The 17137-nt window shown below is 40.4% G+C and overlaps 1 protein-coding gene across 1 annotated transcript; it reads right to left on the bottom strand.

Annotated features, from left to right (window-relative positions):
* Positions 1 to 749: 749 nt before the first annotated feature.
* On the bottom strand, positions 750 to 15962 carry sae1 (SUMO1 activating enzyme subunit 1). Its single transcript, XM_076112045.1, has 9 exons — positions 15801 to 15962; positions 14382 to 14493; positions 13689 to 13862; positions 10003 to 10148; positions 8728 to 8827; positions 8261 to 8366; positions 4845 to 4989; positions 3850 to 3919; positions 750 to 1023 (listed from the first exon to the last, which is right to left on the bottom strand). Exons 1-9 carry the CDS (start codon positions 15899 to 15901, stop codon positions 931 to 933), a joined length of 1047 nt encoding a protein of 348 aa, XP_075968160.1. The 5' UTR covers positions 15902 to 15962; the 3' UTR covers positions 750 to 930.
* Positions 15963 to 17137: the final 1175 nt, after the last annotated feature.

The following is a 17137-nucleotide window of genomic DNA, read 5'->3' as shown; positions in this document are numbered from 1 at the left end:
CATTTTATTGTGTTATTGTAATGTATCACTGATTTGTTTTGTCTAGAAAACTATTTCTGAATTAACCGACTTGACAATGCAAAAAAAGTATTTTACATAAGATGACACTTTCCTGTTGAACTATTTTTAACTGTAAACTTACATTTTTATTTTTTTTAAACAGCAGAATGACTCAGCGACCTCGTGGTACCTGCTGTTGAAAACACAGCAGTCGACCCTTGCAGGAGTTAAACTGCATCAAAATAAGCGTCATTATTTCCATCTACAGTAAGACACATCTCTGCGGTTCAGGTTCCCCAGGCCCGGCCGGATAAACAGGTTCAACCACGGTCAGACACGGGACCACGGGTCTGGTTTTCCCCCCTGCAATGCTTGCTTGTTGTTGCTGCCTTATTTGTCACTGAGGCAGCCATGTTTGGTTTGGTGAGTCACACGCTGGGGCGGTGAGAGGTTATTACCAAATATGGTCATACACTAAGCATCATGTAACCTTCAGATTTTTTAATTTCTAACATTGCATAATTCAAGGCCACCGTGTTTCATGACTGCACCTTTTGCATCAAATGGAAAATGAATATTGATTTACACAGATTTCCTTGCACAACATTAGTTTGTACTAATTTACATGACACAAGAGTGTCACGATTTTAAAATAAGTGGAAAAAAAATCTCTAATCTTATTTTCCAAATTAAAAGAATAAAACAACATGATTGTTATTGTTTAATAAATCCAGAAACCTGAGGCAGAATCATTTCACTTAACAAGGTTTTATTAGCAAATGTAAAAAAAAAACAAAGACCAAATGCCAAAAGGTTGGAACAACAACAGGTTAACTTTATGAATAGTGGTGCAAGAACTGATATAAATTATCTGACAGAACAAACTAAGGAAAAGACATTTGCTGGACATGAATTTGTGTATAAAACTGTTTAGTTGGGGCCAAAGTAGTCGACCACGCCGTTGCCTTTACGACCATCGAAGAAGAAGAAGTTCCGGTGAGGAGGGTCTCTTTGGGAGAGAGCCTGAAGGGAGAGACAGAGAGAGAGAGAAAACACTTCAGCACACACATTCATTTTCTCCAGTCAGGTGTCTGAGGGGACACATCTTTATGTCTGAATGGTATTTCATGCTTTTAATTCCATGGAGATCAAAACTCTGAACAACAGTTCAGTCAGGAGCAGGAGCAGCTTCCTGTTTCAGTGTCAAGTGTTTAGGACAAGCTGGAATATCAACAGGCAACTCTTCAAAACTATTTCAAATGCAAATAAAACATTTGGTGTCTGAAAAAACAGCTGATTACAAACTTGACTGAACGGTAGTGTACATAGTACATAAGTAATCACTCCGACCGCCACACAATACTTTGGCAGGTAACTGTTCACTTTGTGAACTAAGAATCAACGTACCAGCCAGCACGACCAGAAAGAATCTATTTAATGCCAGTTTTCTAGTTTTGTTAGAGCCTGCAGACACACGCAGACACACGCAGACACACGCAGACACACACACACGCGTGTCCGTCACGCTTTAAGAAGTTCTGTCGGTGAGGCGAGCTCAGTGAAATCACTCAGATTCACCCGGCGAGACATCAGTCGGCCAGTTGCAGTGGGTTTCATCATCACCGCCATCATCCTAGAGACGGCAGGTTGGCCTTGTGCCAATACAATGCAGTCAGTCCCCTCCCTCTAATACACACACACACACACACACACACTTACCCTGACCTGAACTCCTGTTACCTCAGCTCACCGTGCACGCAGCTCAGAAAGAGATGGTTTCTAATTAGCTCAGTGGAATCTTATTCAGGTCATGCACCGAAGAAACAGCCCAATCTCTCTCTCTCTCTCCGTTTACACACACACACACACACACACACACACACACACACACACACACACACACACACACACACACACACACACACACACACACACACACACACACACACACACACACACACACACACACACACACACACACACACACACACACACACACACACGCACACGATACTGTTTTTATCTGAGGCATGAATCCTAACGACTCAGTGACCGCGTCTGTGAATCCCATTTGAAGTTACACATCAAAATCTTTTCAATAAATGATCTCGAGTCCTTTTTTTAGCTGAAATTCAACAAAAGCAAAGTCACTGAATTCAAAGAGGCACATTTAGAGGATTCATGCGTTACTCGAGATCTCTTCCATTTAAGAACTCATGGAAGTGATCCGTCTGGATGCATCTTCATAACTCTAAAACACTACGTTGATTAATAATAAATAACAACGCTGGCTACAGGATGCACTAATAATGTCGTTATTGTTATGTTTTTATCTGTACTGTATATATTCATTTATACATCTTTATATTTATTTCCAGGGAAGTTGGCAGTTCAAAAGTTTTAAATCAACTGTGACTCAATATTTAGAGCCCAGTTCAACTCATTATTTTGGATCACTGATGCTTTTCTGGCCTGGAAAACAAATTCAACATCCAATTCAACGGTATCCTCCCCGTCATGTAACACTGTGGGGACATCAACTACATGAAGTCTGAATCATTTCACTCTTAAAGACTATTTCAGATGTAAATAAAGCATTTGGTGTCTGGATTAAGCTGCTTTTATCACCGTTAAAATAGTCATTATTGAAGTTAAGAAGAAAAACATCGATATAACAAACTTCTGAACGGTAGTGTACATAGTAATCAAGTAACCAGTCATGAGGCCACAAGATATATGGCCAGGCTAAATAGACAGACAGACAGACACACACACACATATAACCCCTCAGTTACAATACTGAGTCTGTGAATCCCATCAGAGGAGACTAATGAAGTTACACAAAATCTGATTTAAGGACTATAAAATAAAATACATCTCAAGTCCCCAAATTCAAACAGGCACATTCGAGGACTTCTAATGTTCCTCGAGATCTTGTCGTATGTTGAATTTTGAAGTTCAAAATGTTTACTTCGATTGTGATCTTTGACAATAAAGCTTATTGTTCAATATCTCTGCCACACACTGTCACAGCGCATTTGCAGAGATCTAAGAGAACAATGTTTGTGTACGTTCAGGGTTCAAACTGCTTTTTAAAGAGTCAAATTTAAGCACTTTCAACCTCCCTAAACACAACGTTCAGACTCTCGAAGCCTTTATCATCACATCTAAATTCTTACTATAAATGCAAGTGTGAAAAATGTTTTTAATTTTTTAAATACCCACAGCACTTTACCAGCTGTTCATGTATAAATGATGGTATGTTTTTCTCCTGATTATGTAATGCTGAGCTGGCTCCGGTGAGACAACAAGGAAACATGACGACGTTATCGTTTCATTTGGAATATCGAAAGATTTCTGGTGCGTGATCGTGTATGAAAATGAAACGCCACATTATGTTGAAAATCAAGAGTTTTTTCGAGGAGTACGTTCCAGTTCAAGCACATTCACAACCGTGAAAACATTTTCCAGACTTTGTACGAACCCACGTGTATGAAAGGAACATAGTCTACTATTATTACTATGAAACAACAATGAGCGTTTTACGTTGTTCAGCTCGAGGACTTTATAAATCAATCCCCCTTTTTGAGGGGCTTCTGCCAGGAGCGTCACACGGAGTCTGGCTGTGGTCACAGTGACGATCCTTCTTCTGCACAGAGAAGAGTCTCTCTGAGGCCGACCCAGATAACCAGCTGAGCGGCCACCTGTCAGCTGACCGACCCCCTCACACACCAGTTTTGCCATCATTCACCGCGGCGGAGTGAATATCGTGAGACGGCATCGATAACGTTAACCTCTGCAGATCGTTTCCCGGAGCTACGAGGCTCCTTTTAATGTTTACATGCTCACCTTGACAACTTCCTGTCCCAGAACTCCTCCCACGACGGCGCACACCGGAGACATCTCAGAGAAGCAGTAGCTGAGGACAAAAAAAAAGTGTGACGTTGATGACAAACAAAAAATATCTCCATCTGGAGCCCTGCTAGTGAGCCAACCAAAACGTCTTTATAATCAATAATAATCCCCTCCCACAGATGTAGACAAACTGGGTTAATGTCGGGCGGATCTGCCGAGTGAAGCCGATGCGGAAATGTCTTAAAACTTGTATTCTCTCTACTGACCAGCAGGGGGCGACTCCTCTGGTTATAAAAAGAAGTCAGGTTGTATAGAAGTCTATGAGAAAATGACTCTACTTCTCTCTTGATTTATTCCCTCAGTAAACGGTGACTACGTCCACTTCTTATATACAGTCTGTGTGTAATGTGGAAGTTATTCAGTCTCCAAAACCCAGTTTGAAAGCGATTAAGGCCACAGACTTTGTGGAAACAATAACACAGACGTGCTGTTTCTGTGTGGATGTGAAAGTGCAGTAATTGATCGATCAGTCCAGATTTTCTTGCATTGCAATACACTGAAATACATAATTTCATAGAAATCTGAAACATGAATTTGTAAAAGTGGAATTTGGGCCTGCAAACATAAGTAATGAGTACACAGCTATTACACGTTATTGTTGGTGAAAGGGCAATTTGGTGAAAATATGTTTAAAAAATAGACTTAATCTTGTCTCAATGGCATTTCTCTGGATGCATTTCCAGCATGTAACCGAATCTACAAGGGATCTGCACATATTTCTTGGTTAAAATAGGAATGTATATATTTGTTTGTTTCATATTAAAACTCAAGGACACTTCCAACAGGACATATGCAGGGTGCTGTGGGTGGCTAAGTGTTGCTGGATCCTGCTGCCTACAGCCTCCATTCCCTATCTGAGCTAATTATCCATTCAACGTGTCACTTGTCTAAAACTAAAGTCAGAGGACGCGCGAGGACGCGTTTTATACCTGATGAAGTCATCATTCAGGAGGTCAGCGCTCACTGCCAAGGCCTCCAGGACGTCATCCCGGATCTGTCTCAGGAGCCGACTGTCCTCTGGGTAGGACTGCGGGTCGGGGGCGCGGCCTTTGTCGGTGCGAAACTTCAACAGAACTGCGGAGACGGGAGGAAGGTGAACAGAACGGAGACGGTTAAGAGGCTGGAAACAAATTTGTTTCCATATAATCTATTGCACCTTTTGCCATTCATAATTTCATCACGCTTTCAAGGGACTTCCACAGTGAATTATCATCTCACGGAACGACAACATCTTATCTCTGAAACGAGATAAGATCTGAGTGCGGTTGCGCAGTGAACCGCTTCATCCGATTAGGGCCCCACGTTCCCCCGCAACAAATTCAAAGAGTGCGAACACACAGACTGCCAAGACGCACACGTACACCTACACATGTTCAGTGAGGAAAATATTAGGGTGAGGGGGGAAAAAACAAAACTCTTTCCTGTGTCTAAGAGTCGGCTGCATGACTGATTGAGAAATGAACAATCAGAAGCGTGCACATTATTTTGGTCATGAGCAAAATTTCAAATAACCGACACCAGCTCCAACTGTGCCACACATCAACACTTCGCCCCCGTATTTCCTGTTCATCCATTAACTTAAACCGCAGGAGGAAGTCAAGTCCTCCCACGGCCATTTCCACCAGCGTTTTTTGCACCTCGGCTCTGCTCTTTAAAATCAGTGAAACTGGCGTTGGCAAAAAAAAAAAGTTAAGAGACTGGCACAAATGGCATCACGCTCAGGTTTGCGCCAGGCAGGAAATCAAACAGAATTTCATAACAGAATATAATAATGTGCACTTGGATGGAACAACGATAGCATCTGTAAAACCTACACATGTAGTCGTGATACGCAACAGTCTTCAGATTAAAGTCGAGGGAGATGGCTCTTTGCGTCAAACGGATATTTTTTTTCCGTGTATCAACGCAAAATCTGTACAAAGAGTGTGTAGAGAGTGTATTTGGCAGAAGTGCTTTTGAGTAGGACTTATATTATTCTGTATTTGTATATATTGTGATAATAAAAATCTTCTGTTTCTGCTTTGTCCAAATATTTAAGTCATCTTCTCTCTTGCACTTTATAAAAAAAAAAAAAAGGGGTTTTAAGTAGATCAGAGATACTAATGATAAAAAGCAAACACACCCACACACACAGAGCCGCGCTTCAGATCACCCGACTGTTCCTAGTCAGACAGGAAGCAGTTGTAACAGAGGAAGAGCCACTTCCTCATCGGTCGCCCAAAACAAAAAAAAAAGGCTAGCTCCAATTATAGAAACAGCGGAGGAATAATAACACTGCCTCCTGTGTGACGCTCACTGAATAAAACAACAACTGTTTCCACTCAGAGAGCAGGCTGAAGACAGGGGCGGGGCTACCGTTCCAGAGGCTTCTCTTCAGAGAGGGCAGTTGCTGTATTAGACTGAATGTCACGACGGCTGTCACACACCCGAAACGCACCGGCCAAGAAGCATTCAGATCCTAAACTTAAAGTACAAGTGCTAACACCACGAGTGACATACTGCACATCTGCAGCTGGCTGGTATTGTTTCACGTTGTCATTGTTGTTGTCTGATATGATTTTAAACTTCAAATTTGCTTCAGGTGCGTCAGTGATGAAGGCTGATATTTTATTTTCTATAACTGAAGTTTGTGTAACATTATGCCAATATATCATAGCGTCTTATTGCCTCTGTCCTTACATATGGAGATGTTGTAGAGTGCTAGAGTGTCATCGTCTGAAGAACTAAGTTTTCAAGACATTTACATAAAGAAAACATGAAATATTTGGACAGATGTTACGACTTTCTATAAATTCCCATCATACCCGTTTCCTAAATGATGCTTTCAGGGTACAGGTTATCTATAGTCGTGTTTTTATTCAAACTGACATCCTTTAACAACTTTTATCAAATGCGTAACGATCTTTGTGACTAACAATGTAGTCGTTTTGTTTTCTTACTTATTGCAAAAAGAGTAAAGTCTACCTGAGCAGAGAATGAGGTCGCTCTCCCTCTGTGTGTGTGTTGTTATCAGAGCTGCCGGTTCCCCCTCAGGTAAACACCGTTAGCTCTGTTAGCACTTGTGCGATAGTTTGTACCGTTAGCACCGTTAGCGACGAGCAGCCGGCTCAGGCGCTGCCATGTTGAGATGCAATAGGAATGCTCCCAATCTCATATAATGCACTTTCAACGTGCATTTAGTATTTGAGACCTATGCATCCTGTCAAAGTCTAACAGAATTGTTCATGTTCAAGTGTGAATGTTCAACATTCAACTGTGCACCCAATACCCATTTTCTGGTTACTTCCTGCCGGTGTGTGCGTGTCGTCATGCGGTGTAGATGTCGGGCTGTTCTCTGCTCTACGCTCAGTGCACATGACTGGCCATGGACAGCCTGTGATGGAAACTAGCATGCAGTGTGTGGGGATGTTGCAGGGCCAGGTGACAAGAGGGACAATAACAACTCTTAAAGAGAAGGTCATCAGATACCGTAAATAACCTGAAAAACAGGAAGGAACATTTCAGATTTACTTAAAGGGTCAAAGAGTTCCTTTGGGTCTGATGGTTCCTGAACATTTTAAACCACGACATGTTTGGGTTTGACATTTTAACCGTTCGCCCTTGTCCCCCGATCGACATTTAACTAACTTTATGGACTTGATTTTTGGAACCAGTGACTTTGCATGTTCACGGTAGGCGTTTCAGTCTCACTGCGGGGTCCCTACGCATTTTCAGTTTCAAATTTCTATTCATTTTTAGACCTTTCGGGATTCTTTGTTATATTTGATCAATTCTCTGTATGGAAATTCTGTTTGTGTCCTGCCTCCTACGCAGAGATGTCACAAGACCTCTCGTGGGCCCCACCGCTTGTTGTCCCTTTTAAATCATAAAAATAACAATCTCACAATGAAACTAAAATGCACAGTTTCACAACAAATGGGAATCCCTCAACAAAGTCTTTACAAAGTCTAAAATTCTTAGAAAACGCTTAAATATTTGTCATTTAATAGAATGAAATGGTAAAATGTAAAGGTAGAGCTGCCTCCAATTCAAAAATATCCCCTCTAAAGAGCTTAGCTTCAATTTAAAATCTTTCTGGGGTTGTAACTACTAATAATTTTCATTAATTATTAGTTTGTACTGACTTTATTTTCCTTTAGTTGATTAATTGCTTAAAATGCAAACACCCATCAGCAGTTTCCAGAGCTCACAGTATCCTAAACATCTGAAAATTGATTTCTGACAAAGAAAAAAACAACAAAAGGTTTTGAATTCGAAATGACACGAATCGCAGAAAATGCTAACTTGACAATTTAGAACCTGTTTCCACTAAACCGTTGACTTTATGAAATGAGGCTTTAAGTACCGTGAAGCATGAAGTAGTCCACTGGTGTTTTCTTCATCCCGGCTTTGGCCTTCTCAGTTGTCCAGTCGACCTCCAGAGCTTCCTTCAGAGTGCAGAAACTGGCCGTCTGATTGGTTTAGAGAATACAAAAAAAGTAACGTCAATAGGAGATGTATTAATTAATGCGTTGCTTATCTTAGGACAAATATAATGACAGTCTGGTGCTCATTTGTATAGATAAGGATAGGGAGAGGAAATAAGACAATCACACTTCACAAATAATCATGTTTTTTTCCTATTTTGTGTAATTTTCTTAATGTGTTCCACCTAAAGAAAGTCATTTTCTTCACCACTCAAACAGTTGTTCCTTTGAGCCGAATAGATGGAAATCATCTTCATATGGGACAGTTCTTTATATCAGTTTGGCTGGAAGAATAAAAAACAAACACATTAGTTGGTTTAATGTGTTTGAAGATGCTCTCATTGACCTTTTTCACCATGGTGGTCTCGTTGGGGTCGACTTTGGCCTTCTTCGCCTCTGGACCGTCGTTAGAGTTTCCAGTCGGTTTGACCAGTTTCGGTTTCTCCCTAAAAAGAGAGAGAGAGTCAGTCTCACATTAGATAAAGTCTGTTCATTCACAAACACACAAACAACTACTTCACTCATTCTAGCTGCAGCGTAATATAATTTGACCTACAATCAAATAATTACAGTTCAACTTGTCAAATAACGCCATGAAACCGGTTAGTTAGTAATTACAATTAAAACATTTAATTAATTCCATCAGGAAATATTGAAATTATATTTTTAAAGTAAATTTTAAACCTAACTTTCACCAAACTAAGATCCCATTTGAACACCACTTCGATAGGGAATATGCGTGTATTAAAAACGTATCAAAGGCAAAGTTTAGTTATGTAATGTCAACCGTCAGCATGGATGCGTCCAGATGGCAGAGCAGAGAGTACAAGTGTGCACCGCTAACACTGCCGAGTAGAGCTAGGTGACATATTGATAGGAGACAAGATGCTTTCTGGGATTTGTAGTTGTCGCACAATGGTAATACACTGGAGCTTCAATGTTGAAAATCTCAGTTACAGTTAAGTGACACAATTCACTGACTGTTATAACAGCCGTTAATATGCTCTCCTCAGTGGTGTTAATGCTTAATGTGAGTCATTTCTAATTCCCACACCAGTACTAATTACAACTATTACCTCCTGTTTTCCAGCAGACCCGCTGGTCCTCCTGTAGTTTAAATCCCGTCCTTGTACTTTAGAGGTTCTTTCCGTGGTAAGAGCTGCTCGTCTTTCTACTTGGTTTCTTTTAATCGGCTCAGTGTGATATGTGATATTTGTGTGAACATGGAAGGGGTCAAAAATGTTTTTGGAATCTGGTTGACAGTTAATTTGTCTCCATAAAGGCCTGTGTGTGAACCAATACAACGGCGGTATTGTCCTGTGGCTTTGACCTGCAGAGTGTCACAGTGTTACAGACCACATCCTGTCATTTCACGGTGGTTCAAATCAGGAACAAAGAGTTCAGTTTCAGAGCAGCGGTGAATGTTTTCTCTTCTCTGTGCTCATCTTGTGTCTTATTACGTTTGCTTATATGGAAGAGATGCATGGCAATACAATGTTCTGCTGTCTGAAAACACTTATTAATATCGCTAAAAATAATCTCTACTGCAGTGCTCTGGAGCAAGGCACTTATCCCGCAGGCAGCCGCTCCCTCACTTCGAATTATTGTCGGCCGCACTTACTCGACGTATTTGTGCTCTTTTCCGAGGTTGCAGAACATGTAGCCGTAGTAACCATAGACGTCCCCACAGAAGACCTTGATGTTGTGCTTAGAACAGAGCTGGTCGACCCGCACCATCAGGTCTCTGGAGCAGCCTGTCAGACACACCTGAGGGAGGAAAAGAACAAACACGGGGTCAAATGGTTGCCTGATCAATTAATGCCAAAGTGCTTCTGAGTACACTACAGTACAAACCATATTTCATGAGTGAATACAGCCTTTTCTCCGTCACCGTTAATCTGTAAATGAAGCTATATTTGCAGCGTCTGTGACTTTGCTTCTAACTTTCTGTGTCCCGACAACTACAATAAAACGTCAATAGAGGATTTAATCCAAGGCGAGAGTGAACTGTGAAACAAATAGCTCCATCCTAGTAAAGCGAATAACATGTTTGCATATAAAGAAAGGAAAATTGAGCGCAACAAAAAATCTTCTATCTGCAAATATTTAAATGCTACACTATTCGTGGAGAGATGGACCGTTGTATGAGACCCTTCCTGTCAACAAGTACTGTTTACATTTCAAGAATTTGCATTTCCTCCACCTTTCAGCACCTTTAATCTCTACAAATTTGAACGCATGAAACTGAACTCCCGCTGCGTTTGGTCCGTCGGGCATCTTCTCCTCCTCCTCCTCCTCCTCTACCACGCTTTGTTTTTGTGCCGTTATTTGCTCATTTCCATTTTCATTAACGCGACACAGAAAAAACGCTTGCAATAACAAAAAAATATCAAACGGTAATTGTTGTCTTGCTTTGAATCCCTGAGGGACAGACAGACATCTAAACAAACAAATAGGTTTCAGCCTGCTCAATTCTTGGAAACGACAAATTATGAACAACGGCTGACCGGCTGCCAAACCGAGTGAGACACACCTACTGCAGCAGCCACGGCAGCATGTGTTGATAGCCGGCCTCCCTCAACAAACCACCAAAGGAGGCTAAAGAGAACACGGTGTTCCACCGTGAAACCAGGGTGGGCTGGTGTCTGAATGTAAACAACTGACCGCTGGGCTGGGTCCACCTTATCCTGCTCGCCCAGTCCAGCACGCCCCAAACACCCTCAGCCCACTGATAAGAGTCCCACATGGCAGCAAGCAGACCGGGGCAAGGACCAGTGCTCCCAGTATTTACAGGAGGACGTCAACATCTAGAACATATACGAGGGGCTGAAAACACATTCTATCTGTCAAGTAAAAACTAAATGTCACACTTTTATCTTTCTTTCACAAAGTGCAACAACGTTAGAAGGACTACTTTCACAGCCTGGTGGATGCACAACATCAGCCGTTAACCTCCACCTTTTTCCCTATAAATGACTTGCGTACAAATATTTGACCGCAGTGCACGCAAGTGGTCAGAGCATCAGAAAGACATGGAAGGAAAACAGGAACGCTGGAATCTCCATTTTTTTAATGACAAAAGCAAAAACAACCTGCTTCCTTCATGAGAATCTACTCTGCAGTCCTAAACGCTGACACAGTCACATTTGATCAATACTGGTTGTTTCACATGAGGACTTGTTTTTTTCTTTGTTTTTTGGAAAAAGGTGACTTCAATGCGCCAATGACAATTATTAAATATATGCAAATTGGAATCTGTCTGTGATGCAGCCCTTGTTAAGCTGATTAGTTATTTATAATCTATATATATATATATATATCTATATATATATATATATATATATATATCTATATATATATATATATATATATATATATATATATATATATATATATATATATATATATATATATATATATATATATATATATATATATATATATATATATATATATATATATATATATATATATCTATATATATATATATATATATATAGATATATATATATCTATATATATATATATATATATATAGATATATATATATATATAGATATATATACACACATACACACACATAGCCTGTCATGGTTTATTGTAGTATTTTCTGTTCGTGCTAGTGAGTCAGCTGTACTCTGCAAGTACCCAGATGGACGGCGTGTGTTTTTTTCCTATTGTATGTCCTCCCTCAGTAATTAGGCCTCTCATATGAAAACTGTGACCGCAGTCCAACCGCTCCACTTTAATCACCCTCCATCTTCCCGCTGAGCCACATACAGACCCCCCCCCCTCACCCCTTCCGTTTTCCATTTTTATCTCAAGCTTTTTTAATTTGTCCTGCCTCTTCTCTCTCCTATCCTCTCATCCTCCCTCCTTCTGTCCTCCTAACATCCATCTCATCCCGTCCTCACTTCACTACTGTATGTCTCGCCGCTATCTTCCTCAGTCTTCCTCCCTCCCTCCCTCCCCCGACCCTCACTCAGCACCCCCAGAGGGAGGAAGACCGCCGACAATTCCGACACAACAGGAGGGTAAAAAAAAAAAAGGAGCTCCGTTATTCCACTGATGGTGTTCAGATGCATAGTTGCCTTCAAAACTGAGATCCAGCCTGTGTGTAGAGCTGCCTGTGGAAATTAATTTATTGAAATCCATTTACTGCTGCTCACTCTAAACCCATCTGCTGGCTTAACTACAACAGCATAATCATAATTATTTGTTACAGTTTAATGCGCGAACGCCCAGCGGGAATTAAATTCCTGCTGCAGGTTGAGTTATGACACAATAAAACCTTATTTCTTCCCGACATGGAGAGTTTCTTTAACAATGTTTAAGCATGCACACATTCATATGAAGTGTGTGTGGCCGCTGTTGTCGGCCATGGTGTGCTGTGTATTGTTGTCTGACATGTACGGCGCTGTGGAGATGAATAAAGTCTAACAGCTGTTCTTCTACACGGTGCAGCAGGACAGTGGCAGCGCTGCACTTCACACTTACTTTACTGCTCATCCAGTGTGGATGTGAAAATAAATGAAAGGCCTCATAGTCATTGTTTCATCTCAGTTTCAGAGCCAACGTTGTAAAAACAATAATCATACAAATTCACCATCATAAATGACATTTGGTTATTTAGATCAGATTTCATCAAGCTGCTGCACAAAGGTGCCCGTGTTTGTCTTCCGGGTTGGACTTTTTGGGCAAAGTATCACATGAGTGGGGAGATTTTTTAAATAGCCAACCGAGAAAGCTCATCCTCCACCCACTGCTGTGAACCCTACAGGACCATATAAGGCAAAACACCAGCTCTCTAAAAAAAAGCAGCTGTCAGCATTACATAATTAACAGGCTAATCGTATCACAAGCCAGCGGTAAGACATACATTTGAATCAAGACAAAAAAAGTGTCCATTACGGTTCTGCCTGAAGAATAAAGCTCAGCACCGCTCTATGAGAACCAGACAGGTGTTAGAGCAGAACAAGGAGCAGAGCTCCTGGTGCACGATGTGGGCGACGAGCGACATCTAGTGGACAGACTGGGTGCTCAAATTAGTTTGAAGTACTTTTAAGTCAAATCATATATTTTAGTTTTAAAATATCCCATAAGTTATTATTATAATATTATTTTTTTCTCTTGTTCTTTTATTATCTATTTTTTGTACTTTACTGTCTGATAAACCTATTTTTTGTATCTCTGTATAATGTTAATATATTTAAATGAATACAAATTTAAATGACAAAAACAAAAACCCCATTTATACGTCGAATAGAGACGTCTTTCAGTCTAATTTAATAACTCATTTCCACTCACCGCATCATATTTCAGGAAGAAGTCGTCCGGCTTGTCTTCGACTCGGTCTGGGTCTGCGCGGACCTCCACCATGGGGTTGAGGTTCTGCCCTCGCTCCAGAGAGGCCAGGGCTCGATTCTGACCCCGAGCTGTCACCGGAACCAGGAACTGAGCTCGACACGACTCCTCCGTCACCTGGTGGGCCACGGGGGGGGGGGGGGGGGGGGGGCATAGCAGGGTGAGGATTGTGCTGGATGATTTTTTACATTGTGCATTCAGGGGGACATTTTCCTCCATTGGAAATTCTACATTTCCATTATTTGAAAATATGTATATTTTTCAAAGATTACACAGGTTCACAGAGCAAATACATGCATGCTGTGGAATAAATGTTCACCTCAAAACGTGATATGAAGCCAGAATTAAGCTGTTATTGTAATGTTACCACAACAAACAACTCAAACTAGCTGGTTTGTTTCTTTACTGAAAGTAAAAATCATTACTTTGCCACCGGCCCCATCTAGTGGACATACAGTGCACATACAGCACAACGAAGACTGGCCATTTACTCTTCCATTATTTCTACGGGCTATGACTATATCGTACAGATGTTTAGTTGATATCTGAAAACAAAGATTTCTACATTTAAACTAAAGCCCAAGTCAACTGTGTAGGCGACAGTGACCTCTGATGAGTATGTGTGAGCATGGGTACCTTTTCATGATCCAGCAAAGTGAGTCCTTTAACTCCAGCCAGGATTAAGTTCTTGGCCACTTCAGCCCCCAGACCACCTAGACCAGCCAGGAGCACCCGTGACCCTCGTAATCTGTATAAAAATAATTTTAAAAAAAACATGCAGAGCATATCATGATGATGAAAATTTAGATTTTGTGCGCTACGGGTTTGTAACAAATTTGTTGAATGACCTGCACTATTTGAACTGCATGTCTTGTTAAAAAAAAAGAAACGTTGCACTAGAGATGCTTAAATAAATGCGGAGAGACAACTTCATCAACAACATACCGGTAAACCAAGATGAACTACTATTATAAGAATATATAACAATATGATCAGAGTTTATGAACAAACAATCTTCGACTGAAATTTAAGTCTGATTTAAGGGTTTGTCGGAGCATTACAAGTACTGTTCTCTCCACATTACCTAATGTTCCAGAGTCCTGTGTACATACATGTTATAAATAAGTAGCGTGTATGTTAAAGCTTGCCTGGGTCCAGACCTTTAAATCCGCAAATCATTTTACACAACAAATCATTTTACATATATGGCATGCCCTCTCAATATGGCCCGACATCATAGGCTCGTTCTCTCTCTCTTAACTCCCTACGCTCAGACTGAGTCAGAGTGAAGATGGAGACGGAGGGTAACGAACTGTAGTTCTGTCTGGTATCAGACAATGATAAGGCATTAGGACATTTGAAACTGATATCCAGGCTGTTATTACAGGACAACTATGTGTATGGACAACAGTGGTGGAATGTCACTAAGTACAAGTATTCAAGCACTGTACTGAAGTACAGTGCTTGAATACTTGTACTTTTCTTTTCATGCCACTTTATACTTCTATGCCACTACATCTCTGAGGGAAATATTGTACTTTTAACTGCTCTGCAATTATCTGTCAGCTTTAGTTACTTTACAAATTAAGATTTTTGCCCACAAAACTTATGATGAAAAATATGACGTTTCGTTCTAAATCAAAATACCCAAAAGTAACTGATTTTACAATAATGCATGAATGACATGTTTCTGCTTTGGCTATACTTTCAATCATTTAGGTACATTTTCCTGATTATACTGATGTACTTTTACATATTACTAATTTTCATTGCAACACTTTTACTTGCAGTGGAGTATTTTTAGAGTGAGGTATTACAACTTAGTTACGTAATTAATTGAGGACTTTAACTTGAAATGGGACTATTTCTTTCTGATGGACAATGCAAAGATGCGGACCTATACAAGTATCGATAATGAATACTCCCCCCACTGCCTACTCAAATAAGTACTAGGTCCCCGATGTCCGCAACGTTTGGTCAGAACCGAGCAGGAGTGCAACACCTCAAACCTTCCGCTGCACCGATTAGCCTGTCGAGCTAAGTGAGCTAACTGACCTCTTCTGGGCATCCAGCCCCCACAAGCGGATCTGGCGGTCGTACTGTGCCGCCTCCTCCTCGCTGATGACCGGGTCCTCCTTCTCGAACATATCGATCATTTTGGATCACTCTAAAGACGGGGATAACGGTGCAAAAGAGCCGTTTTCAGTGCAGCTACAGATGCGGTTGTTTCAAATGCAACGGCAGTCCCGCTGAATGGGCGCTGAATGATGACGTCGCCTGACCGAAACAATAGATGTGTTTTCACCGTTTTCTCGCATTTTTATGAAATAATTTATGTAATTTCTCGATTTGTTTGTTGTAGTACTTTCCATTCAATTTTATATCAGACATTTCTTCATCGTCATGTTAGTTTTTAAGTTTATATTTGTGTGTAATTCTCATTTAACTATTAAAAATAGCAACTCAAATATTTCATCGCAGTGTAATATAAAATAAAATATGCATCGGCCAGTAAGCAACGTAACTTTAAACCAGTAACTATTGTTCTATATTTGGTTTTACCTTTATCACACACCGGCAGTTCAACAAGCTGACAGGGCTTATGAATGGGTTAATTTCCCCTCAGTGTAGTCTTCTACGAACATTTCCACAGCTATTTTCAAAAAGACTAAGAAAAGCTATTTTACGTGAGTGCTGACCAGACAGCCGCACTTTATATTCTACAGATGCCTGAACAGAGCCCTGCCTTGGCCTCCAGGATACATCTCTATGTTTACCATCGCATCAGGTGGAACTTACTATTACACATTTGCTCAACCTAAAATTGTTTCTCCAAAGTTCCCCTTCCCTGGCATGCCATAAAAACATTACTGTAACTACACCATTTCACAAGACGGGTACCGAATTTATTGTGAGACTGAGGTGCACTGTGCTAATTTGTGTTATTGGAGTGAATATTAGAGTGAATATTAACGTGAATATTAGTTGAATTGTTTGAATACTGCACCGCTAAAGCATCACTGGAAATAATGAGAACATTATCCGAAGTACAATTATTACAAAATGTTGAGACCACCAAGTTTCATGTTATTTATTGTCCGATGCACTGCAATTACAGAGAAGCAGTCTTTGGCAATTTAATTCCTGGAATGCTCAAACAAATATGTATAATAATAAGAAAAAAACATGTAGGTAAAAATGAGAATATAAGACATGAAGTAGTGCAGAAGTTAAAAAATAGAGATGAAATATAACGTGGAAAATGTAAAATAAAATTGTATCTGTGGTAAACAGGTAATTGTAAATGTATCAAAAGAGAGAATGAACTGTAATGTAAACAGGAATGTAGCAAATTAATGCTTAATGAGAAGTAATACATATATGTACACACA

The sequence above is a fragment of the Anarhichas minor genome, unplaced genomic scaffold (genome assembly GCF_050575085.1).
Source record: "Anarhichas minor isolate MPS153535 unplaced genomic scaffold, ASM5057508v1 ptg000046l, whole genome shotgun sequence".
NCBI lineage: Eukaryota > Metazoa > Chordata > Actinopteri > Perciformes > Anarhichadidae > Anarhichas > Anarhichas minor.
Note: the sequence above shows the minus strand (reverse complement) of the source record. Positions and strands in the feature narration are given on the sequence as shown.

What these genes read in the sequence shown, in the direction of transcription:
- sae1 (XM_076112045.1), bottom strand. Translation starts at nt 15,901, where the DNA reads ATGATCGATATGTTCGAGAAGGAGGACCCGGTCATCAGCGAGGAGGAG. An exon ending in GGGCTGGATGCCCAGAAGAG is followed by an intron (nt 14,494 to 15,800) that starts GTCAGTTAGCTC and finishes ATTTTTATACAG; the next exon opens with ATTACGAGGGTCACGGGTGC. An exon ending in CTTTGCTGGATCATGAAAAG is followed by an intron (nt 13,863 to 14,381) that starts GTACCCATGCTC and finishes GTGGCCCACCAG; the next exon opens with GTGACGGAGGAGTCGTGTCG.